Below are 24,847 nucleotides of genomic sequence, written 5' to 3' on the forward strand. Positions count from 1 at the left end.
TGATGCAAGGTCACAGAACCGAAACGTTAACTCGGCCTCTCTCTCCACAGATGCTGCCTGACCTGCTGAGTATTTCCAGCACTTTTGTTTTTTTATTTCAAATGGTGGAACGGCTTGGGGGAAGTCAGGTGGTGACGCAAATGCAAAGAATACCCAGCCTCTGACCAGCTCGTGTAGCCTAGTAGTCCAGAGACTCAGACTAATGCTGTGGCAGCTGATCAGATTATTAATAATTTGAATTTAAATTCCATTAATAAAAATCTGGAATTGAAAGCTAGTAATGGTGCCACGAAACAGTCATCGTTTGTCATAAAAGCCTATGGTTCACTAATGCCCTTTAGGGAAGGAAATCTGCCACCCTTACCTGGTCTAGCCTACATGCGACTAAAGACCCAGAGCAATGTGGTTGACTTAACTGCCCTCTGAAATGGCCCCAACAAACCACTCAGTTGTCAAGGACAATTAGGGATGGACAATAAATACTGACCTTGCCAGTGATGCCCACATCCCATGAAATGAAACAAATGTCAAAGGGAGATGGTTCGATTCTCTCTTGTTGGAGATGGTCATTGGCTGGCACTTGTGGCACACATGTTACTTGCCACTTATCAGCCCAAGCCTGAATGTTGTCCGGGTCTTGCTGCAAGCAGGCACAGATTGCTTCAGTATCTGAGGAGGTGCACATGATACTGAACATCATTCAATCATCAGCGAACATTCCCACTTCTGACCTTATGATGGAGGGAAGGTCATTGATGAAGCAGCTAAAGATTCCTACAGCAAGGTCCTGCAACTGAGATGATTGGTCTCCAATAACCACAACCATCTTCCTTTGTGCTAGGTATGACTCCAACCAGGGGAGAGGTTCCCCCCCCCCCCTCCTTCTGATTCCCATTGACTCTGGTTTTGCTAGGGCTCCTTGAAGCCATACTCAGTCAAATGCTGCCTTCCCAAGAGCAGTGGGGACAGGAGCTGAGTTAAGTGCTGCTTAGTAGCACTATCGATGCCCCCTTCTGTGACTGCTGATGATTGCCACTATTTAATTCTTTGGGATGATTGCAGTAGGGTGGCTATTCCTATTACTAGGATCATTAGAAATGATATGGGAAACCAAAGTGTGACAGGACAGGACAGGACCCCGCCAACAAGTGCCTGTTGGCACTGAGGGAACTACTAAAAATAATTGAGGTCGAATCAAACTGACAGTTTAACATGAACAAAACCAGCATGAAGTTAGTGGCCAACTGTAATTAAAATCCTGTAGTGCCTAGTTACTGAAGGACCCGAGCATACCAGTGGGACACCACGTATACCCTCAACATCCTGCAGTGCCCAGTTACTGTGTCGAAGATAACCAGGGAACGAGAGTAGGGCCCATTAGGGACCAAAGTGGCAATCTGTGTGAGGAGCTGGAGGACTTGGGTGAGGTATCAAATGATTACTTTTCATCTGTTCACTATGGAGAGGGACGATGTAGGGAGGGAGATTATGATATCTTGAACAAATTAGCATTGAAAGGGAGGAGGTATTAGTGATTTTTGCAAGCTTAAAAGTGGATAAATCCCCAGGCCCAGATGAGATGTATCCCAGGTTGCTATGATTGCAGGGGCTCGGACACAAATTTTCAATTCTTTTCTGGCCACAGGAGAGGTGCCAGAGGACTGGAGGACAGCGAATGTGATACATTAATTCAAGAAGGGTAGCAGGGATAAACTAGATAATTAGAAGCCAGTGAGTCCGACATCAGTGGTAGGGAAACTATTGGAAAAAATTCTGAGGGATAGGATTAACCTCCATTTGGAGAGGCAGGGATTAATCAAGGATGGTCAGCATGGCTTTGTCAGGGGGAGATCATGTCTAACATGATGTAGATGCATTGGAGAGGGTGCAGAGGAGGTTCACCAGGATGTTACCTGGTATGGAGGGCGCTAGCTATGAAGAGAGGTTGAGTAGATTAGGATTATTTTCATTAGAAAGACGGAGGTTGAGGGGGGACCTGATTGAGGTGTTAAAAATCATGAGAGGTATAGACAGGGTGGATAGCAAGAAGCTTTTTCCCCCCAGAGTGGGGGATTCAATTACTAGGGGTCACGAGTTCAAAGTGAGAGGGGAAAAGTTTAGGGGGGGATATGCGTGGAAAGTTCTTTACGCAGAGGGTGGTGGGTGCCTGGAACGCGTTGCCAGCGGAGGTGGTAGACGCGGGCACGATAGCGTCTTTTAAGATGTATCTGGACAGATACATGAATGGGCAGGAAGCAAAGAGATACAGACCCTTAGAAAATAGGCAACATGTTTAGATAGAGGATCTGGATCAGCGCAGGCTTGGAGGGTCGAAGGGCCTGTTCCTGTGCTGTAATTTTCTTTGTTCTTTGTTCTAACAAATTTGACTGAATTTTTCGAGATGAGGACTAGGTGTCTAGATGAGGGTAAAGCAGTTGATGTAGTCTACATGGACTTTAGTAAGGCTTTTTTTTTTAAATAAGATCCCACACGGGAGATTGGTCAAGAAGGTAAGAGCCCATGGGATCCAGGGCAATTTGGCAAATTGGATCAAAAATCGGCTAAGTGGCAGAGGGTGATGGTCAAGGGTTGTTTTTGCGAGTGGAAGCCTGTGACCAGTGATGTATCGCAGGGATCGGTGCTGGGACCCTTGCTGTTTGTAGTGTACATTAATGATTTGGACGTGAATATAGGAGGTATAAGTAAGTTTGCAGAGGACACAAAAATTAGTGGTGTTGTAAATAGTGAAGGAGGAAATCCTTAGATTACAGGACGATATAGATGGGCGGAACAGTGGCAAATGGAATTTCATCCTGAGAAGTGAGGTGATGCATTTTGGGAGGACTAACAAGGCAAGGGAATATACAATGGATGGGAGGACCCTAGGAAGTACAGAGGGTCAGAGGGACCTTGGTGTACTTGTCCACAGATCACTGAAGGCAGCAGCAAGGGTAGATAAGGTGGTTAGGAAGGCATATGGGATACTTACATTCTATGCCTTGGCTAATAAAGACAAGAGTAGGGAGGTTATCATGGAGCTGTATAAAACACTAGTTAGGCCACAGTTGGAGTATTGTGTACAGTTCTGGGCACCACACTATAGGAAGGATGTGATTACACTGGAGAGGGTGCAAAAGAGATTCACCAGGATGTTGCCTGGGCTGGAGCATTTCAGCTATGAAAAAAGAGACTGAAAAGGCTAGGGTTGTTTTCCTTAGAGCAGAGAAGGCTGAGGGGGGGGACTGGATTGAGGTATACAAAATGAGGGGCATAGATAGGTTAGATAGGAAGAAACTTTTTTCCTTAGCAGAGGGGTCAAGAACCAGGGGGCATAGATTTAAGGTAAGGGGCTGGAGGTTTAGAGGGGATTTGAGGAAGAATTTTTTCACCCAGAGGGTGGTTGAAATCTGGAACACACTGCCTGAAGAGTGGCAGAGGCAGGAACCCTCAACATTTAAGAATTTAGATGAGCACACCGTAGCATACAAGGCTACGGGCCAAGTACAGGAAAATGGGATTAGAAAAGATAGGTGCTTGATGGCCTGCATGAACATGATGGGCCGAAGGGCCTGTTTTTGTCATGTATAATTATGACTCTGACCAGTGGGACACCACGATACCCTCAACATCCTGCAGTGCCCAGTTACTGAAAGACTTGAGCATACCAGTGGGATACCAGGTGTACCCTCACAGCAGATGAGAGGTAGGCAGCCAGACTGACCCTTCTCACTAATCCTGCACCCTGTGGCTGTTTATTTGCCTGGCCCAGAAGCAGACAAGGTGTTGGGTCTTTGGGGGGGGGGGTTGTGGGGGGAGATGGTGATCTAAAAAAAGAAAGTGATCCTGGCAACAGCAATGGTTATATATAACGAGCCAATCCAAGTAACTGTGCTGATGGGACAATATGACTTTAATAGCAAGTTCTGAAAATTTAACTTGTTACAATACACAGAGCTTTTACACAAAATCTTGAAATCGTTAAAATAATCTGGTTCCTATTGCATCACGATTGTGAAGACGCCAAACATTGGCCTTTTTCAGTGACATTTCATGGCATATTAAGTGAGGGCCATCCATAGTACAAGGCATTGTACACTCCAACATACTACTGAGGGCCTTTGTTCAATACTGAGTGTGACAGCTGAAGAAGAAACATGAATAATAATTGCATCCTTTGAAAAAGAAATATTTACTGGTTACAAATATAAACAGATATAGACAAGTTAAAATCAATAATCACACACAGCAGGATCTCAAAGACAGACCGAGGCTGAACACACACAGCTGAACATTTCACATCAGAAACTCAGTACAGTACTTGTAGTATCGACAATAGTCATCTTTCGCAAAGACTACAGGCAGCCCCAATACATGTTTAAAATCACCGTCATTTAAAAAAAAAATAAAGTCCCCACCTCGTAATATGGATTTTGGATTGGTCCAAAGGTGCCTCAAGTCCATCCAATGAACAGTCAGAAGCTCAGGCCAGTAGCTGCCTGTTCAACTGGGCAAGTAAAACATTGGGAGAGAGGACGGCTGACCAGGTATAGGTGCTAAAGGACCATGACCAGGAGTCTGTTCCTCCAGGACACTGTCCCTGTAATTAATCAGGCCACAAATGGCAATACCAACCTTCTCATCCACCAAAATCCACGCAATATTTCCCAATATAGAAAAGCATGTTTATACTAAATTTGCAACTTTGAAAAGCTACATGATATTATTTAGTATGGTGACTGATTCTACATTTTACAACCACAAAGTTGCCCATATTTTTAAAAAAGGCAGAGATTTGAGGAGTATTTGGAATGCCATTATTTTATAGTTGTTGACTGACAGACCACGCAGCTGGGACATATTGTGGTTACCGATTCTATTTCCGGTTCAACTGTGCCGTCCCAATCACACACTCATTTACCTGAAAAAGAACATCCAGTTAGAAAGCTGAACAGAGATAGGATCAAAAAGTGCTATTTCCTCCCCGTCCCCCCAACAACTGACCATAATCTACTGAGGAAACAATTCTCAGCGTTAATTGGTGTGCTGAGGAACATCAATGATGCCAATGCAGGACAAACAAACAAACTAACAGTCAGGGGAAGCACAGCTTCTCCTAAAAAAAAAGGACGGAGCACTGAATGATCAGAAGGAACACTAGATCTGGTACCACCCTCTAACCAACAGGCCAAGTGTGGGACTCTTGCTGTCACAAGCTAGCTTACAGGTGAGACCTTGTATGGGTCAGCTGGAGAGAGAGAGAGAGAGAGAGCCAAGGTGGGGAGGGGGCTGGGTACAGGACTTGTACCGTGACAATAGCTAGTCACAGTTAGTTATTGGGTCACATGAGGCAGCTTGTACTGTGTCAAACCCAAGTGGTGAGCGCAAAAGTAATAGAGCATATTTTCTGACCCGTGCCAGTTTTGTAGAGCAGTGTGCGTGCATGCTTGGTGAAAAGCAAGTCCAGCATTAACCTTGGCTCATGGGTAAGCTTTTCCTGGCTACAATAACTCGGTAGCTGCAAAACTCATTGATCTCAGGGGATGAAGAAAAGTACAGGCTATTCAGATCTTGCACAAAAGGATGAGAACAAAACAAGAGAAGCCGATTTATCTGTCAGTTATGGAATTAACATAAGTAGTCTTCCATGACAGACAACCAGCTTCCTATGGATGGTCCTCCCAGACAGATACTTGTCCATGGCTGTGAGCCAAAACTTTGTCCCCTACTGAACTCCTGCACTCTTATTGTATTTAGATCACTAGCTACCAGTTTCTGCAACGCAGTATAAAACCATTTGAATTCTCGACATACCTTACTGGCAAAGCGCAAGGAATTGAGTGACTCACTGAAGTTTTCCTCCAAAGGAGACATATTCACAAACATCAGCCTGCAAGGAAAAGGTTTCCAATTAAAACAAAAAACCCACAGGGTAGATCAATGGAATGTGATTGTACAGAGTGGAGGAGAAAGCAGCTTACGTCTTTGAATTGCCTCCTAAACTATTCTGAAGCAGGTAGGTCAGCTTGCTGTTCCGATAAGGGATGTGGGATTCCTAGAAAATACAAGACCTCTTCAGTGATGGATTAATAGTAAAACAACTTCAACCACTACCTCTGTCCCACTCGAGACTTGAGCACTGATACTCCAATGTCAACCCCCCCATCTGCCCTCAGATGGATGTAAAAGATCACATGGTGCTATTTTGAAGAGTAGGGGAGCTCTCCCCAGTGTCCTGGCCAATAGACATCCCTCAAATCACATCACAAACGCACATTATCAGGTCAGTATCACATTACTGTTTGAGAGAGCTTGCTGTGCACAAATTGGCTGCCACTTATCCTACATTACAGTAGTGTCTGCACTTCAGAAGTACTTCATTGGCTGTAAAGTGCTTTGGGATGGCCTGAGGCTGCGAAAGACACTATATAAATGCAAGTCTTTTTCGTACTGAGTTTTCACTCACTATTACTGCAATGCTATATAAAGTAGCACATCTCTCCCAACTTACCACGAATGCCAAAGTTTGCAGGGAAGCAAATAGGTTGTGTGTGAGCAAAACTTTTACTCCTTACTGAGAGCATGACTTAATCTTGCAAATGTTCAGCCAGTTCCTGCTGCGCACACAGCTAAGTTTAGATAGGACTAGTTTCCTTCTCCTCACCCTCATTAATAAGAGCAGCACTGCCACTAACCAGACCTGGAGCTGTCTTTTAAACCAATATGCTGCATGTCTCCACCATCTGCATGTCCCAGACAAAGCAGAATCAGCAGTAGGCCCCCACATCCTACCTACTGCCACAGGTAAGAATAAAGCAACAGCGCAGTATTGTAAACCACTGGGGAGATGGTACAAAGTAGCCATGTTTAAATAAAAGCTGCGTTTGCTGACCATGCAACCACTAGGTGGCACAGTACTAGCACTTGTGCAAATGCAGCCTCTTCCACTGAAGAGTCACTGTCTGACGTTCAGGCAGCTGCCAGGATTAAAGATGGCGCTGCTCAATTTATCACAGAAAGACAAGACAGAACTCTGGTATGATACTGCCATTGGAATTTGGAATGTAAAACTTTCGAGGGTTGGTAAAGTCAACATTTACACAGTGAAGTTTATGGATGAAATAATTGAATTTGTGTCCCACCCCAGCCTCCATTCCACAATCTTCCATTCTCCCAATCCACACAGTCACACTCTCGACAGCCTCCCGTTCCACCCCCCCCAGTCGCTCACTCCAGACCTCACCACTGCTACCCCCCTTCTCCTCAGCCGATTATTTCCCACCCAACCACCTGCCAAACTTCCGGCCACTCACTCCCTGCTCTTCCCCACCTCACCATCCCTCCAGACGCTAGCTCTAGGCCATGCCACTTCCCTCCTCTTGGCTACTCGCACCTACGTCACCCCTCATGGTCCACCTTCCTTCTTTGGGTGGCACAGTGAGCAACGATGGAACGTGGGAGCAAGTAGCCAAGAGGAGGGAAGTGGCACAGCCTGGAGGGAGGGCGGGGAACGAGTGGCTGGAGAGCAGGATGTGGGGGCAGCAGGGAGTGAGGAGCGAGTGGCTTGAGAGTGGGGTGGGGGCAGGGAAGTGGGGAGAAAGCAGTTGGAGAGCGGGGTGGGGGAAGCAGCCAGTGGGGAGGGGGGAAAAAAAATAAAGTCAAGGCCTGGAGCGAATGGCCGAGGGGAAGAGCGGCCAGTGGGGCGGGAGAGAGTAGCTGACTGGGGGAGCGAGTAGCTGCTGACGTCTTCTTGCGCATGTGCTAATTAGTCTTGGCAAGACATGGGCTGTGCATGGGCAGGATCTCACTGAGCGCAGGAGACAGTTTGCGCATGTGTGCAGCTTGGAGCATTCTGATGACATCGGCGGGCCACTGCATTGTCAGGAGCCACTTTGTTAAATAAAACACTGCACTGCTGTTACTGACCAGCACTGAGTAACCATACATGGCAGGGGTGGGGGGGGAAATATAAACACAATAACAATGAACTACAAGAGCGCGATTGGTGGGTGGGATACAAATGGAATGCTGAAGATCACTGGCGGGACTAAGGGACACGTGGTGAGAAAGAGCAAAGGAACAGAAACAACCACTTCAATAGAAAGTTTAAAAAAAAAGATAGGATATAAAAGTGGCACGGAGTGGAACCTATCCTGTTCAGCCTCCTATGCTGCATCTTACCTTGTTCGACAGTGACATGATGACATGCCCAAGGCAGGAAAGGCTGGTGTTGATTGCCTGAGCCTCCCGTAAACGGTCACCCTTTGAGTGAGATTTATCCAGGCGCTCACTGCCTGCCAGGTCCACCAGACTCAGGGTCGCTGAACCCATTGAGGAAAAACATGAGCATTAGCAAAAGCAAAGTTACAGCACAGGACATTAAAACTTGCTGAGGGAGTCAGCTCTAGAATCTAGAAAGGAGGAGGACAGGGACCATGTTTCACAGCAACACCATGCCACAGTCTTGGTGGTAAATGGATTAATAACCAAATGTCTTATGGAGAAAGTGCAGGGATAATTCTTCTGAGCAGAGGAAGTGTTTGAAAATACAATACTATTTCTCAAACAAAGGCAATTAAAAGCAGAACGTCTACATTGGAAGAACAACTTTAATGGGATTTGGGGTGGGGTGGGGTGGGGTGGGATCCAAACAGGGTGAAAATAGAATCAAAGACTGACAGGAAAAACTGTAATGTAACAGCAGGTAATCTTTACAATGTTGTTTCACGTACAGGCTAGGTACATTCCAAAAAGGGTGAAAAAAAAGGGTCCTTAAATGATGATATAGAGAATATGAAGAAACCACAAAAAAAAAAAAGAGTATGATGTACGTCAGGTGAATTCTTCAAGCAAGGACCAGCCCAAATACAATAAGTTGAGAGGAGAAGTGAAGAGGACAATAAGACTGGCAAAGAGAAAACAGGAATAGAATAGCAGTTAATATAAAAGGGAAGCAGGTAGTCAGAGGCAGGGTGGGACCTATTTTAGGAACAAAGAGGGTGATATATGCCAAGAGACGCTGGGCAAGACTAGCATACTTAATGAGTACCTTGTATCTGTTTACTAAGGAAGAGGATGCTTACAAAATTAAAAAAAATTTAAAAATCGGTAGAAGTGGAGTTGGTAGAGGTAATGGATGGGGTGAAAATTGGTAGGCAGGATGCACTGGAAAGAGTGGCTATGCTTAGAGTGGATAGTTGCCTTGCCCGGATGGCTTGCATGGGGGTGGAGATAGCTGAAAGACTTGCTATAATATTCCAATCTACGCTAGATACAGCAGGTGCCAGAGGATTGGAAAGTAGAAAAAGTGACACCCTTGTTCAAGGGGAGGTGTAAGGATATTCCTAGTAGCTACAGGCTGGCCAGTTTAATATCAGTGTTGGGCAAGGTTTTAGAAACAATCAGTTTGGGGGCGGGGGGAGCAGAAATGACACTTGGAGAGGTTTGAGTTAATTAAAGAGAGCCAGCACAACTTTGTAAAAGGCAGGTTGTATTGGACTAATTGAATTTTTTGATGAATTAAGAGAAGTTGATGGAGAATGCAAATGGACGTTCTCTTGTATGGATTTGAAGAAAGCACTTGAGAGGAACACATAAAAGGGTCATGGAATAGGAGGGTCAGTGTCAGAATTTTTTTTTATTCAAGCTGACAAAGACAGAAAAGAGAGAGTCGTGGCAAATGACTATTTTTCAGACTGGAGGATGATAGGAACATAAAAAATAGCAGGAGTAGGCCATTCAACCACTCAAACCTGCTCCGCTATACAACGTGATCATGGCCAATCTACAACCTCAATGCCATTTTCCCACACTATCTCCAATCCCTTGATATCTTTAATATCTAGAAATCTACCAGTCTCTATCTTGAATATACTCAATGACTGAGCCTCCACAGCCCTCTGGGGTAGGGGATCCCAAAAATTCACCACCGAGTGAAAAAAATTTCTCCTCATCTTAGTCCAAAATGGCTCATCTTTTATTCGGAGACTGTGTTCCAGATTCTCCTTCTTCCTGCATCTACCCGGCTAACTCATAAGAATTTTCTATGCTTCAATACGATCCTCTCATTTTTCTGTACTCTAGGCCCAGTCTTCTCAATCTCTCCTCATAGGACAATTCCACCATCCCAGGGATCAGTCTGGTGAACCTTTGTTGCCCTCCCTCTATGGGAGGAGTGTCCTTCCTTAGGCAAGGAGACCAAAACTATACACAATACTCCAGGTGTGGTCTCACCAAGGCTCGATACAATTGCAGCAAGACTTCTTTACTCCTGTACTCAAATCCTCCTGCAATAAAGGCCAACATACCATTTGCCTCCCTAATTGCTTGCTGCACCTGCATGTTAGCTTTCAGTGACTGGTGTACAAGGACACCCAGATCCATTTGGACATTAACACTTCCCAATCTCTCACCATTTAAGAAATACTCAGTATTTACGTTTTTCCTACCAAAGTGGATAACTTCTAATTTTTCCACATTATATTCCATCTGCCATGTTCTTGCCCACGCACTTAGCCTGTCTAAATACCCTTGAAGCCTCTTTGCATCCTCATCACAACTCGCATTCCCACTTAGTTTTGTTTTATCAGCAAACTTGGAAATATTGCTTTTGGTCCACACATCCAAATCATTGATATAAATTGTCAATAGCTGGAGCCCAAGTACTGATCCTGGCAATACCCCACTAGTCACAGCCTGCCAACCTGAGAATGACCCATTTATTGTTTCTATTTTCTGTCCGTTAACCAATTCTCAATCCATGCCAGTATATTTTTGGGGAACCTTGGTTGACGAGGGATATTGAGGGTCTGGTCAGGACAAAGGAGGAGGCATTTGTCAGGTATAGGCAGCTGGGATCAAGTGAGTCCCTCAAGGAGTACAGGGGATGTAGGACTACACTTAAGTAGGAAATTAGGAGGGCAAAAAGGGGCCATGAGATTTCCCTGGCAGATAAGATAAAGGAGAATCTTTTAGGATTCTCCTTTAAGTATATTAAGAGTAAAAGGGTAGCTAGGGAGAGAGTAGATCCCCTTAAGGATCAGTGTGGTAATATATGTGGGGAGCCACAGGAAATGGGCGAGGTCTTAAATGAATATTTCTCGTCTGTATTTACCGTGGAGAAGGTCATGGAAGCAAGTGGGTTCAAGGGAGGGAACAGCGATATCCTGGAGCAGACCAACATTACAAAGGAGAAGGTGTTGGAGGTTTTGAAGTGCATTAAGGTGGATAAATCCCCAGGGCCTGACCAGGTGTATCCTAGGATGCTATGGGAAGCAAGGGCAGCAGGGATAAGCAAGGGAACTACAGGCCAGTGAGCCTTACATCAGTGGTGGGAAAGTTATTGGAAGGGATTCTGAGAGACAGGATTTATATGCATTTGGAAAGGCAAGGTCTGATTAGGGATAGTCAGCATGGCTTTGTGCGTGGGAAATCAAGTCTCACGGGTTTGATTGAGTTTTTCGAAGAGGTGACCAAGAGGATTGACGAAGGCAGGGCGATGGACGTTGTCTACATGGACTTTAGCAAGGCCTTTGACAAGGTCCTGCATGGTAGGCTGGTCCAGAAGGTTCGAACACATGGGATCAAGGGTGAGCTAGCAAATTGGATGCAAAATTGGCTTGGTGATAGGAGGCAGAGGGTGGTAGTGGAGGGTTGTTTTTCAGATTGGAGGCCGGTGACCAGTGGTGTCCCGCAGGGATCGGTGCTGGGACCTCTGTTGTTTGTCATATATATTAATGACTTGGATGTGAATGTAAGGGGCATGATTAGTAAGTTTGCAGATGACACCAAAATTGGTGGTATAGTGGACAGTGAAGAAGGTTGTCTAAGGTTACAACAGGATATAGATCAACTGGGAAAGTGGGCAAGGGAGTGGCAAATGGAATTTAACACAGACAGGTGTGAAGTGATGCATTTTGTGAAGTTAAACCAGGGCAGGACATATACAGTGAATGGCAGGGCCCTGGGGAGTGTTGTTGAGCAGAGAGACCTTGGGGGTGCAAGTACATAGTTTCCTCAAAGTGGCAACACAGGTAGACAGGGTGGTGAAGAAGGCGTTTGGCATGCTTGCCTTCATCGGCCGAGGCATTGAATACAAGAGTTGGGACGTCATGTTACAGTTGTACATGACGTTGGTTAGGCTGCATTTGGAGTACTGTGTGCAGTTCTGGTCGCTGCATGACAGGAAAGATGCGATTAAGCTAGAGAGGGTGCAGAAAAGATTCACAAGGATGTTGCCTGGTTTGGAGGGCTTGAGTTATAAAGAGATTGGATAGGCTGGGTCTGTTTTCCCTGGAGCGAAGGAGGCTGAGAGGGGATATGATAGAGATATATAAAATTATGAGAGGCATAGATAGGGTAGATAGCCAGAGTCTGTTTCCCATGATAGGGGTGACTAAAACTAGAGGGCATAGATTTAAGGTGAAAGGGAGAAGGTTTAAAGGGGATCAAAGGGATAAATTTTTCACACAAAGAATAGTGGGTATCTGGAATGAGCTGCCTGAGGAGGTGGTGGAGGCAGGAACAGTAGCGACATTTAAGAGGCATCTGGACAGGTACTTGAATGAGCTAGGCATAGAGGGATATGGAATTAATGCAGGCAGATGGGATTAGTATAGATAGGCATTATGGTTGGCATGGACGCGGTGGGCCGAAGGGCCTGTTTCTGTGCTGTATGACTATGACCCCCAATCCCATGTGCTCTAATTTTGCTTACTAACCTCCTGTGTGGGGCCTAATCGGAAGCTTTCTGAAAACCCAAATACACCACATGCACTGGTTCCCCCTAATCTATTCTGCTAGTTACATTCTCAAAAAACTCTTAACTGGTTTGTCAAACATGATTTGCCTTTCATAAATCCATGTTGAATCTACCCAACCCTACCATTATTTTCTAAGTGCCCAGTTATAACATCCTTTATAATGGAATATAGAATAGAATGCTTTAGAAAGGATGTGAGGGTCCTTGCGAGGGTGCAGAGCGGATTTACCAGACTGGTTCCAGGGGTGAGGGAATTAGCTACAAGATTATGTGGGAGAAGCTGGCGTTGTTCTCCTTGGAGCAAAGGAGGTTGAAGGGAGATTTGTTCGAGGTGTACAAGATGATGACAGGTTTAGATAAGATAGGCAAAGAAATGCTGTTCCCGTTAGCTGATGGTACAAGCACTTGGGGACACAAGAGACAAGGAGGGCAGGGGGGAAAATGTGAGGAAGAATTTTTTTGGGTTTTTTTTTTAAACACAGAATGGTAATGACCTGGAACTCTGCCTACAAGAGTGGTGAAAACGGAGACAAATGATTTCAAAAGAAAATTGGATGGGCGCTTGAAGGAAATAAACTTGCAGGGCTACGGGGACAGAGTAGGGGAATAGGACTGACTGGACTGCTCTATAGAGCCAGCATGGACCTGATGGGCCGAATAGCACTTTTTTGTGCCATAACCACTCTACAACAAGAGGTGAGGGGAAGAACGGTTTCCAAAACAACTTTGTGGGACAGTCAATAAGCAAGAGAAAGGTGACAAAGTGGAACTAGTGAGGGAGGGACCATCTGCTGACCTTGTAGCAGTGGGAGCGTGCAGCTAGAAGCAAGCCGACATCAATTGATAGGTAAATTGGCCATTATAAATTGTCACTAGTATAGGTAGGTGGTAGGGAAATATAGGGACAGGTGGGGATGTTTGGTAGGAATATGGGATTAGTGTAGGATTAGTATAAATGGGTGGTTGATGGTCAGCACAGACTCGGTGGGCCGAAGGGCCTGTTTCAGTGCTGTATCTCTAATCTAAATCTAATCTAAAAAAAAAGCTGCAGTTTCTTTACACACGGGATTGGAAGGAGGGATGAATGACTGGCTCAAATCTAGTAGAAGGGCAGGATGAAAACTTCCTTCCTCCACAACTGCAGTTGCAGTCCAGTTCCGAGAGGGAACAAGTGCATACAATTTACCCCACGTGCCAATCTAAGATCCAGTAGTGTGGGAAATGTTAAGGTTGGGCTGGTGCCATATTATTAGGACGAACTAGAGGGAGCCCCTGCTGCACCTGGTTACACAGCACTGAATCTGGGAGCCAAAGTGCTCCTTGAAATGCAAAGTGTATACCCCTATTATTTACCTTATGCTCTTGTTGCACTGCATAGCAGGGATTCTGCCAGTTCATTCAGGTTACACACCTACTTCCAGCTTTAAAATGCTCTTCGAGCCACAGAGTGATGGTAACTGGTCAGGCAGTGTGGAGCCCGACTGGTTTGTTCAAATTAGCACCACGACCTGCAGGGGGTGGTGCGTGCAACTAGATGGGACCTTTGTTGGGTACTATGGGCAAATGCTGCCCTATGGCAACACAAAAGGAACTGGGTTAGCAGCCTGGACAAGTCACAGAAGTGGATGTGTACTCATTGTGGTTGGGTGCAGCTGGAACCAGGATTTGTATTTTGCATAAATGCAGTACAAAGAGGGACAGCAGCCAGCGTTGTCCCACAGCTTCGGTTCTCCATACAATCACCATGCCCACATCTTTCAGCTGTGTCACTGAAGCTCAAACTCTGCCCATCCCTAGCAGAAGGTAACTGTTGGGACAGATACTCACATGTGCACTGGAGATCGCGGTTAGAGTTACTGCCTTCGATCATCAGTTGGAAGACACTGTGGCTCCGAGAGGAACGATCATTTGCTGCGGTTTTCGCTACCGAACGATTGGCTTTTGCGACAGCAATCAAATTGTGAACCTGCATGGACAGAACAGAAAACAGAGAAACTACAGTTCACAGCAGAAACATGAAGCCAGGTGACTCAACAGATCCAAGCTTTTACTCTGTAAATTTGCTTCCCATCTCCTTTCTCTTCCGACTGGAGTCATGGAATTGAGTAAACAATGTATTGGAGCAAAAAGGACCAGCGGAACATAGGAATAGCAGTAGACCATTTACCCCTGAGCCTGTTCATATCCTTTCAACTGATGATGGCAAGTCATTATTGAACTAGGAGCAATCTAAATGTAAAAGCTGAAGAATGACAGTTTAATGCTCAGTTGTAGGCACAGAGAGCACAGCTTCATGGTAAAGAAATTACATTTTTCTTTCCAGTTTTAATGTCAAACTGATTACCCAGCTCTGCTTCAGGGAAGGAAATCTGTCATTCTTACCTGGTCTGACCTACATGTGACTCCAGACCCACAGTAACATGGTTGACTCTTAACTGCCCTCGAAATGGCCTAGCAAGCCACTCCAGTTAACTGCTACAAAGTCACTAAGGAACAAAACCTGACGGACCACCCAGCATCAACCTAGGCACTGGAAATGACAACGGAAAACCCAACCATGTCGACCCTGCAAAGTCCTTCTTACTAACATCAGGGGGTTTGTGCCATAGTTGGGAGAGCTGTCCCACAGACTGGTCAAGCAACAGCCTGACATAGTCATACTCACTGAATCATACCTTACAGACAATATCCCAGACACTGCCATCACCATCCCCGGGTATGTCCTGTCCCACCGGCAGGACAGACTCAGTAGAGGTAGTGACACTGTGGTAAACAGTGGGGAGCGAATTGCCCTGGGAGTCCTCAACATCGACTCCAGACCCCATGAAGTCTCATGACAATCAGGTCAAACATGGGCAAGGAAACTTCCTGAATACTGCCTACTGCCCCCCCTCAGCTGATGAATCAGGACTCCTACATGTTTATCACCACTTGGAGGAAGCACTGAGGGTGGCAAGAGCGCAGAATGTACTCTGGGTGGGGGACTTCAATATCCACCACCTAGAGTGGCTCGGTAGCACCACTAAAGACAGAGCTGGCCGAGTCCTAAAGGACATAGCTGTGAGACTGGGTCTGCGGCAGGTGGTGAGGGAACCAACAAGGAAGGAAAAACCTACTTGACCTCGTCCTCACCAATCTACCTGCGACAGATGCATCTCACCATGACAGTAGTGGTAGGACTGACCACCGCACAGTCTTTGTGGAGACGAAGTCCCGCCTTCACATTGAGGATACCGTCCATCATGTTGTGTGGCACTACCACCGTGCTGAATGGGATAGATTTCAAACAGATCTAGCAATGCAAAACTGGGCATTCATGGAGGTGCTGCGGGCCATCAGCAGCAGCAGAATTGTACTCAACCACAATCTGTAACCTCATGGCCCGGCATATCCCCCACTCTACCATTACCATCAAGCCAGGAGACCAACCCTGGTTCAATGAAGAGTGCAGGAGGGCATGCCAGGAGCAGCACCAAAATGAGGTGTCAACCTGGTGAAGCTACAACCCAGGACTACTTGCATAAGCAGCATGCGATAGACAGAGCTAAGTGATCCCATAACCAATGGATCAGATCTAAGCTCTGCAGTCCTGCCACATCCAGCCGTGAATGGTGGTGGACAATTAAACAACTAACTGGAGGAGGTGGCTCCACAAATATCCCCATCCTCAATGATGGGGGAGCCCAGCACATCAGTGCGAAAGATAAGGCTGAAGCATTTGCAACAATCGTCAGCCAGAAGTGCCAAGTTGATGATCCATCTCAGCTCCCTTCTGAGGTCCCCAGCTCAGAGATGCCAGTTTTCAGCCAATCCGATTCACTCCACGTGACATCAAGAAACGACTGAAGGCACTGGATACTGCAAAGGCTATGGGCCCTGACAACATTTCGGCAATAGTACTGAAGACTTCTGCTTCAGAACTTGCCGCACCCCTAGCCAAGCTGTTCCAGTACAGCTGCAACACTGGCATCTACCCGACAATGTGGAAAATTGCCCAGGTATGTCCTGTACACAAAATGCAGGACAAATCCAACCCGGCCAATTATCACCCCATCAGTCTACTCTCAATCATCAGGAAAGTGATGAAGGTGTCATTGACAGTGCCATCAAGCAGCACTTGCTTAGCAACAACCTGCTCAGTGATGCTCAGTTTGGGTTCTGCCAGGGCCACTCAGCTCCTGACCTCATTACAACCTTGGTTCAAACATGGACAAAAGAACTGAACTCAAGAGGTGAGGTGAGAGTGACTGCCCTTGACATCCAGGCAGCATTTGACCGCGTATGGCATCAAGGAGCCCTCGCAAAACTGGAGTCAATGGGAAATCGGGGGAAAACACTCCACTGGTTGGAGTTGTACCTAGTACAAAGGAAGAGGATTGTGGTTTTTGGAGGTCAATCATCTCAGTTCCAGGACATCACTGCAGAGTTCCTCAGGGTAGTGTCCTAGGCCCAACCATCTTCAGCTGTTTCATCAAGGTCAGAAATGGGGATGTTCGCTGATGATTGCACAATGTTCAGCACCATTCGTGACTCCTCAGATACTGAAGCAGTCCGTGCAGAAATGCAGCAAGACCTGGACAATATCCAGGCTTGGACTGATAAGTGGCAAGTAACATTCGCACCACACAAGTGCCAGGCAATGACCATCTCCAACAAGAGAGAATCTAACCATTTCCCCTTGACATTCAATGGCATTACCATTGCTGAATCCCCCACTATTAACATCCTGGGCATCACCATTGACCAGAAACTGAACTGGAGTAGCCATATAAATACCGTGGCGACAAGAGCAGGTCAGAGGTTAGGAATCCTGCGCGAGTAACTCACCTCCTGGCTCACCAAAGCCTGCCCACTGTCTACAAGGCACAAGTCAGGAGTGTGATGGAATAATCTCCACTTGCCTGGAAGAGTGCAGCTTCAACAACACTCAAGAAGCTCGACACCATCCAGGACAAAGCAGCCTGCTTGATTGGCACCCCATCTACAAACATACACTCCCTCTACCACTGATACAAATGTGGCAGCAGTGTGTACCTACCACAAAATGCACTGCAGCAACGCATCAAGACTCTTTCGACAACACCTTCCAAACCCGTGACTTCTACCACCTAGAAGGACAAGAGCAGCAGATGCATGGGAACACCACCACCTGCAAGTTCCCCTCCAAGTCACACACCATCCTGACTTGGAATTATATCGCTGTTCCTTCACTGTCACTGGGTCAAAATCCTGGAACTCCCTTCCTAACAGCACTGTGGGCGTACCTACCCCACATGGACTAAGCAGTTCAAGAAGGCAGCTCACCACCACCTTCTCAAGGGCAAATAGGGATGGGCAACAAATACTGGCCTAGCCTGTGATGCCCACATCCCACGAATGAATAAAAAAAAAAGTGAGCAGTCCCAGCTCTCCTTGCTGGTCTGAGTTAATAGTGCACTGTATAAACAGCTCAGCAGCAGGAAAGTTTGAATTGTAAGCACAAGTACACAATGTTACACAAGAACACACCTCATCTTCTGTGGTGACGGCAACATATTTGAGGTTCGTCACAAAAAGCTGTTCACTTTTAGTGTTGAGGCGTTTGATCTCATACTCGAGATTTTTCTCTGGTTTTGTCACAAGCAGGTCTCTAAGTGTCTCGTTGTAGATCTCCACAAAGCTGGCAGTGAATTTATACTGAAACAAATGCAAAGAAAGTGCTTAGATTATTGTAAAACAGCCAATGGAATTAACTGACTCTAGACAATGAACATTCGAGTACATGGTTGAACATAAAGCATGAATAAAATTACCACACAATTTAAAAATCAACCTTTGCACTGTTGAATCAGAGCCTGTTGGCACCAGGTCATGCTGTGAAGTAGAATCATTATGAAACCCTAAGCCAAGTTTTCTGTGCCTTTAAAGCACTTCCCATTCTTGAAATGGTTGTAAATTCTGAAGTTGGTGCAGAGTCATTTTCCCTCCCTCACTTCATAAAATTCAGTGTGTGCATGCTGCAAGTCCTGCAGTGCAATTTATACACTGGATTTGATAGCAATGTGTGCTGTATTCAGGGATGATGCAGCAAACAGCTCAGTTTCCAAGGCACTATGCCATTGCACAATAAAAAGTACTTTCCTACATTGGCTGGAATTTCTTTGAGACACCCGCAGGGTATGAAAGCAGTTACATTCAGATGCTGTCTGAATCCATGGAATCTAAAGTCACAGTACAAATTACCCCTTGGATGCCGTACCAGAGGGCAGTGGGTGTCTATAAAATTTAAGGAGTCAGCCGCAACAGAAGAGGTGAAGAGCACATACAAAAGATAGACCAGAACTACACCAGCCCTGCTCTGAACACAAGCTATCCCACAACACTATACTTCATGAATTCCTTATTGCATCAGTGAGACACCAGTCTCTCTCTCTCTCACTCCCTCTCACTTTCAGACCTAATCCCTGGTCTCCATCAATATTGAGCTGGCTCATAGGAAGAGTTTAAAAATAAAAAGTGATTTGGTAGCTAATCTGTTTCTCTTTTCCTCCCACAGGAAACGGAAATCAAACTCAGGGCATGGTTTAATTACAGGGTTCAAATGTCTCCTGTACATCCTGGCTGGTGTACAAGGTGCTGGGAAAGGGTCAGTTGCAGCTTTGCTCTCTGAAAACAACTTGATGTATAACAAATAAAAGAAAAATGCTGCGTATGCTGGACATCCACAGCAGGTCTGGCAGCATCTGTGGAGAAAGAAACAGAGTTAACATTTCAGGTCTGTGACCTTTTATTAAGGAAGTGCTAATAGTTTTATTGAAAGACAAAGCATTAGTCCAGGGAGTGTGTTAATGGCAGAATAGTGAACAGCTCTGTCCAAAAGCACAAACATGAAAAATAAGTTTAAGACAGGCACATGGTCAAAAAATAATAAAATAAAATGCCAATCATGCTCTGAAGTCGTAATAAAAACAAGAAATGCTGGAATCACTCAGCAGGTCTGGCAGCATCTGTGGAAAGAGAAGCAGAGTTAACGTTTCGGGTCAGTGACCCTTCATCGGAACTGACAAATATTAGAAAAGTCACAGGTTATAAGCAAGTGAGGTGGGGGTGGGGCAAGAGATAACAAAGGAGGTCTAGATTGGACCAGGCCACATAGCTGACCAAAAGGTCACGGAGCAAAGGCAAACAATATGTTAATGGTGTGTTGAAAGACAAAGCATTAGTACAGATTAGGTGCAAATACACTGAATATTGAACAGCAGCAAGTGCAAACCTGAAAAAAAACAGTGGGTAAGCAAACTGAACAAACTAAGATGAAATGAAATAAATGCAAAAAAAAGGATTGTAAAAAAGAATGTAAAAAAAAGGAAGAAAAAATAACTAAAAATGAAAGTAAAATGGGGGGCTGTCATGCTCTGAAATGATTGAACTCAATGTTCAGTCCGGCAGGCTGTAGTGTGCCTAATCGGAAGTGCTGTTCCTTGAGCTTGTGTTGATGTTCACTGGAACGCTGCAGCAATCCCAGGACAGAGATGTGGACATGAGAGCAGGGAGGGTGAATTGAAATGGAAAGCAGCCAGAAGCTGGGGGTTGATGTATAACTCTTTCTGCAGTAACTCACTGTCCATCCCATGGTCTTCAGTTGCTCTGCCGTTAAGAAGATCTGATCAACAGCTCGAGGAATCATCCCCTTGGTCTCGGATGTCATGTCATCGGGTCCTTCCATTGTAAAGGTCTTCCCACTGCCTGTTTGCCCATAAGCAAAGATGCACACGTTGTATCCATCCAAGGCAGACTGGAAAGAGGGAAGACAGACAGGCAGAGTTACTCCACATCAAATAACCCTCAATTCTGACTGCATTACCACTTTGGGCACGTGACAGACCACAAAAACAGTTACCCCAATACTTCAATTTTCTGCCCTGTCCTTCTCTAAATCATTGGATCCAGATCCAGAGGTGCAATGGGCACCATCCATCAATGAGTGACAGAAACACTGGAAAGAATCAGTCTGACTCAGGCCTAACCAGGTTGAACTGTATATATCCCAGCAGGGGCCTATGGAGGGCATTAAGGAGCAGGGCATTCAACCGACCAGCACTTGCAAAGTCTGGCTGCACAGAGGTCAATGGTAGTGTTCCTGCTGCATATCTTAGCAGAGGCCAGACATCAAACCCTGGGCCTTCTCATTCTCTACAGTTTAGTAGACCAACTGATGCCTTTGCCAGCCACAGCATGTTTAACACCTATATTAAAAACAAGAAATGCTGGAAATACTCAGCAGGTCCGGCAGCATCTGTGGAGAGAGAAGCAGAGTTAACGTTTCAGGTCTGCTAGTTCTGAAGAAGGGTCACTGACCTGAAACGTTAACTCTGCTTCTCTCTCCACAGATGCTGCCGGACCTGCTGAGTATTTCCAGCATTTCTTGTTTTTAAATTCAGATTTCTAACATCCGCAGTATTTTGCTTTTATTTTAATGTTTAACACCTAACCCTCCCCCACCACCCCACCTTCGCCCCATTACTTGGGCCCGCCCGGCCTCCCCACCTTGGCCCAGCCTCCCCGTCTTCGCCCCATGACCTGGGCCCGCCCCGCCTACCCACCTTCACCCCATGACCTGGGCTCAGCCCGCTCCACCTTCGCCCCATGACCTGGGCCTGCCCCGCCTCCCCCACCTTCGCCCCATGACCTGGGCCCGCCCCGCCCTCACCCCATGACCTGGGCCCGCCCCGCCTACCCACCTTCGCCCCATGACCTGGGCCCAGCCTGCTCCTCCTTCGCCCCATTACCTGGGCCTGCCCCGCCTCCCCCCCATCACCTGGGCCCGCCCCGCCTCCCCCACCTTCACCCCATGACCTGGGCCCTGCCTCCCACCCCCCCCCCCCCAATCAATCACCTGGGCCTGCCCCGCCTCTCCCCCCCCCCCCCCCCCCATCACCTGGGCCTGCACCCCCCCTCCCCCGATTACCTGGGCCTGCCCTGCCTCCCCCCCCCCCATCACCTGGGCCCGCCCCACCTCCCCCATCACCCCATTACCTGGGCCCGCCCCACCTCCCCCATCCCCTTACCTGGGCCCGCCCCGCCTCCCCCACCCCCATACCTGGGCCTGCCCAGCCTCCCCCACCCCCATACCTGGATCAGCTGAGAGATATCTTCAAATACATCTTTCTGCTTTGCTATTGGCTGAAATACATGGTCGAAACTGAAGTCATATTTCACCTCGCCTTTCCGATCACGACCAATGTGAGACTGTAGCCAGGGACGGGGTGGGGGGAGAAAGAAAGGTTCAGTTTGTAAACAGGCAAAGGAACTAGATATTCAAGTCTTCTGCTGAGCTGGTATGGAGCTCGGAGGTAGCATTAGGACTGCAATGGGAATTTTGACCCACTGTATTGCACTTCAGAAATAATCCCCACTGCCATGTGATGGCATCTCACTCCATCCAGCAATCATTAGATGCAGAAAGTGAGCAGAGTAGGTGGGCTATATATAGGCCTGCCCTTCTCCTAATACTCTAGAGTAAATAGGCAGCACTGTCACACCATTTCATAGGCCCAGTCAAGTCAATTGAGCAACACTCTTTTTTTCTGCTTTGCAGAATAAACAGAACCACCCTGTTCTGTGCCTGAATCGAATTGTCAGCAGCATTGCTGCAGCAGATATCAGGACCTGGGTGCTGTGTATTGCTGGGCACCAGTTTGAAGGATCAGATACACAACACACAACAATCTTACCTCTTCCATTTTAGTCAGGATGATGACCTTCTCATCATTGGGAGAGAACTGAACATGTTCGATTTCACTGCAATCTTCTTTCTCCGAATCCAGAACCGGCCGCACTCGGCAGATGACCCGGATGTTGCCCTGCAAGGGAAAGAGGGAAAATGATTGGTTCCACAATTCCGCAAGTGGCGACACAAGAGAAAGCTCTTCATGGTCAAGCCAGTGGCCATGCAAGGCCCCAGCCTGAATCCAAATTCTAGGCTCAGTTGGTCCACTTTTCTTTGGCAGCAGTTAAGCTGATCTCAGTGTCCCTGGTGTGAAAGGACAGAAGACAGACAGACCATTGCTATGGAGTGACTCCTGGCAGAAACACTTGCATATGGTGTATTGTGGCCTGACTGATGCCCTAGAGTTAATTAGCTGGTCTTCATCTATAGCCATTTAGACAAGGTACCCTCAGCTGACTGCTCAAGGTAAGCATTGGAGTCTACTTCAACCCCTCTATTTCTTCCTCAGATGCATTGGGTATTTTCCCCATGAAGGATATATTCTCATTTTGTGTTCTCCTCCCTGCCCCTCTGCTGAACTGTATTCGCCACATACCATCCACTCCACCTGTCACCCAGTAACCCATATTCACACTCATTTGCAATTCCACACCCCCATTTTCCAGTCAGCAAGTCTCAAATTTACCCATGTCTAACATCCTAAGCATCTGGAGAACAGAAAGGCATCTGCATAGTTTCCTGACACCGGCACTGGCTGCATTGACCCTTGTGCACCTTGAGTTCTTGCACAGTGTTGTGCAGCTTGCGCCTCTCCTGTTCTGTATGGTGCAGCCTTTCCTCCCGATCCACGATCACATCACGCAGCGACGTGATAGTTGACTGCTGCTCCTCTATGCATGCAACCTTTTGTGAAAGCTCCTTCTCCTTCAACTTCAGTTTGTTCTGGAACAAGAGTGGAAAGGTGGTCAGTCAGCACTATTATTTTAGGCACCATCTGAAAGGGGCACATTAATAAACACAGTACACAACTAACCCCAGAACAGTTCTCCTAGTAACACGATGTAGGATCAGTTTAGTCAGTCAGTTTGCATCATCCATTGAAATACAACGGTATGTCCCTCCTAGCTTGTCATCCAAGATTAGGATTAAAGAGGACACTAACTAAATCCACTGCACATAAAGCTGCCATTCTAATTCAGGCTGCAAAGCTGACTAATACTGACCCAGGAAAATAATTCCACAAATACCTCACCTCACACATCTCTGATCCCTCTGCAGTGCTGGAACACCCAGAGAAACTCTTGCACTCCTCAAGAGTTAGTCAAAACTGATCTTTTGGATCATCTCCATCCAATTCGACATCAGCTGCAGATTTCCTCATGTGAAAAGGAAAGTCCTTCCGAGGGCTGTTTCAAGTGCGGCAGTGCAGTAGCTCTCTGGTACCTTAGAGGTGACCGGCATCCAAATGAGATGGCCTGTGATAGTAAAACTGTCGGCCAGATTGGCAACAGATCACTGACCTGTTAGATGATCCATCTCCTCTCTAACCTGATACATACCTGTGGTCCCGCGAATTTAACCCCTTTAAGTTAAGGTATGCTTCAATGCACACTTTAAAAATCTAGGTCTAGGTCCTTGGGGTAGTGGGGTGTGGTTGAAAATAATCAAGCATCCAGCAATGTAACACTACCTCAGTATCCTCAGCCACAGTAGAGAGAGTCAGATAGCTGCTTTGGAGCGCACTCCTGCTGGTCTTCAGTTCTTCAACCTGAGCAGTTAAGTGTTCTATTTCAATTTCACGTGCCTGCAACACTCCCTGCATGGCAGCATTCTCACCTTGGCACTTCTCCAGCTGCACTTCTCTGTCCTTCAGCAATAACTCCATTGCCCTAAACGGAAATGGTGAATAGTCAGGGTTCCCAAACTGGCACAGCAGTACAACTACTTGCATTTGTATAGTACCTCTTATGTAGTAAAATGTCCAAAGGTGCTTCCACAGGAGGGTCAGACAAAATTTGACACTGAGCCACAGGAGATATTCTGAAGAGGGAGGGTGAACAGTCAGCAGTCGTGGTCCACATCGGAACCAATGACATAGGTAGGAACAGGGATGTGGTCCTGCAGTCAGAATTTAGGGAGCTAGGTAAGAAATTAGCAAGCAGGACCTCAAAAGTAGTAATCTGCGGATTACTCCCAGTACCACGCTCGAGTGAGTATAGAAATAGAAGGAGAAGACAGATGTATGCACGGCCAGAAAGATGGTGCAGGAGGGAGGGTTTTAGATTCCTGGGACATTGGGACCGGCTCTGGGGGAGATGGGGCATGTACAGGCCGGATGGATTTTACCTGAACACAGCTGGGACAGAGTTTCTTGTGGGATG

The 24,847-nt window shown here is 46.5% G+C and overlaps 1 protein-coding gene across 2 annotated transcripts in view; it reads right to left on the reverse strand.

Moving 5' to 3' along the window:
• Positions 1-3,894: 3,894 nt before the first annotated feature.
• The window catches only part of kifc1 (kinesin family member C1), a 44,877-nt gene continuing 23,924 nt past the window's right edge, over positions 3,895-24,847 (reverse strand). For both annotated transcript variants that reach the window (XM_068025925.1, XM_068025924.1), the window contains 11 exons: positions 24,157-24,355; positions 23,241-23,408; positions 22,471-22,599; positions 21,869-21,985; positions 20,358-20,531; positions 18,266-18,433; positions 14,585-14,723; positions 8,179-8,318; positions 5,979-6,052; positions 5,812-5,887; positions 3,895-4,918 (listed from right to left, as the gene is read on the reverse strand). In XM_068025925.1, coding sequence (XP_067882026.1) covers positions 4,874-4,918; positions 5,812-5,887; positions 5,979-6,052; positions 8,179-8,318; positions 14,585-14,723; positions 18,266-18,433; positions 20,358-20,531; positions 21,869-21,985; positions 22,471-22,599; positions 23,241-23,408; positions 24,157-24,355 — 1,429 coding nt within the window. In that variant the 3' untranslated portion in view covers positions 3,895-4,873. The remainder of the gene's footprint in view (positions 4,919-5,811; positions 5,888-5,978; positions 6,053-8,178; positions 8,319-14,584; positions 14,724-18,265; positions 18,434-20,357; positions 20,532-21,868; positions 21,986-22,470; positions 22,600-23,240; positions 23,409-24,156; positions 24,356-24,847) is intronic.

The sequence above is a fragment of the Heterodontus francisci genome, unplaced genomic scaffold (genome assembly GCF_036365525.1).
Source record: "Heterodontus francisci isolate sHetFra1 unplaced genomic scaffold, sHetFra1.hap1 HAP1_SCAFFOLD_726, whole genome shotgun sequence".
Classification (NCBI taxonomy): Eukaryota; Metazoa; Chordata; class Chondrichthyes; order Heterodontiformes; family Heterodontidae; genus Heterodontus; species Heterodontus francisci.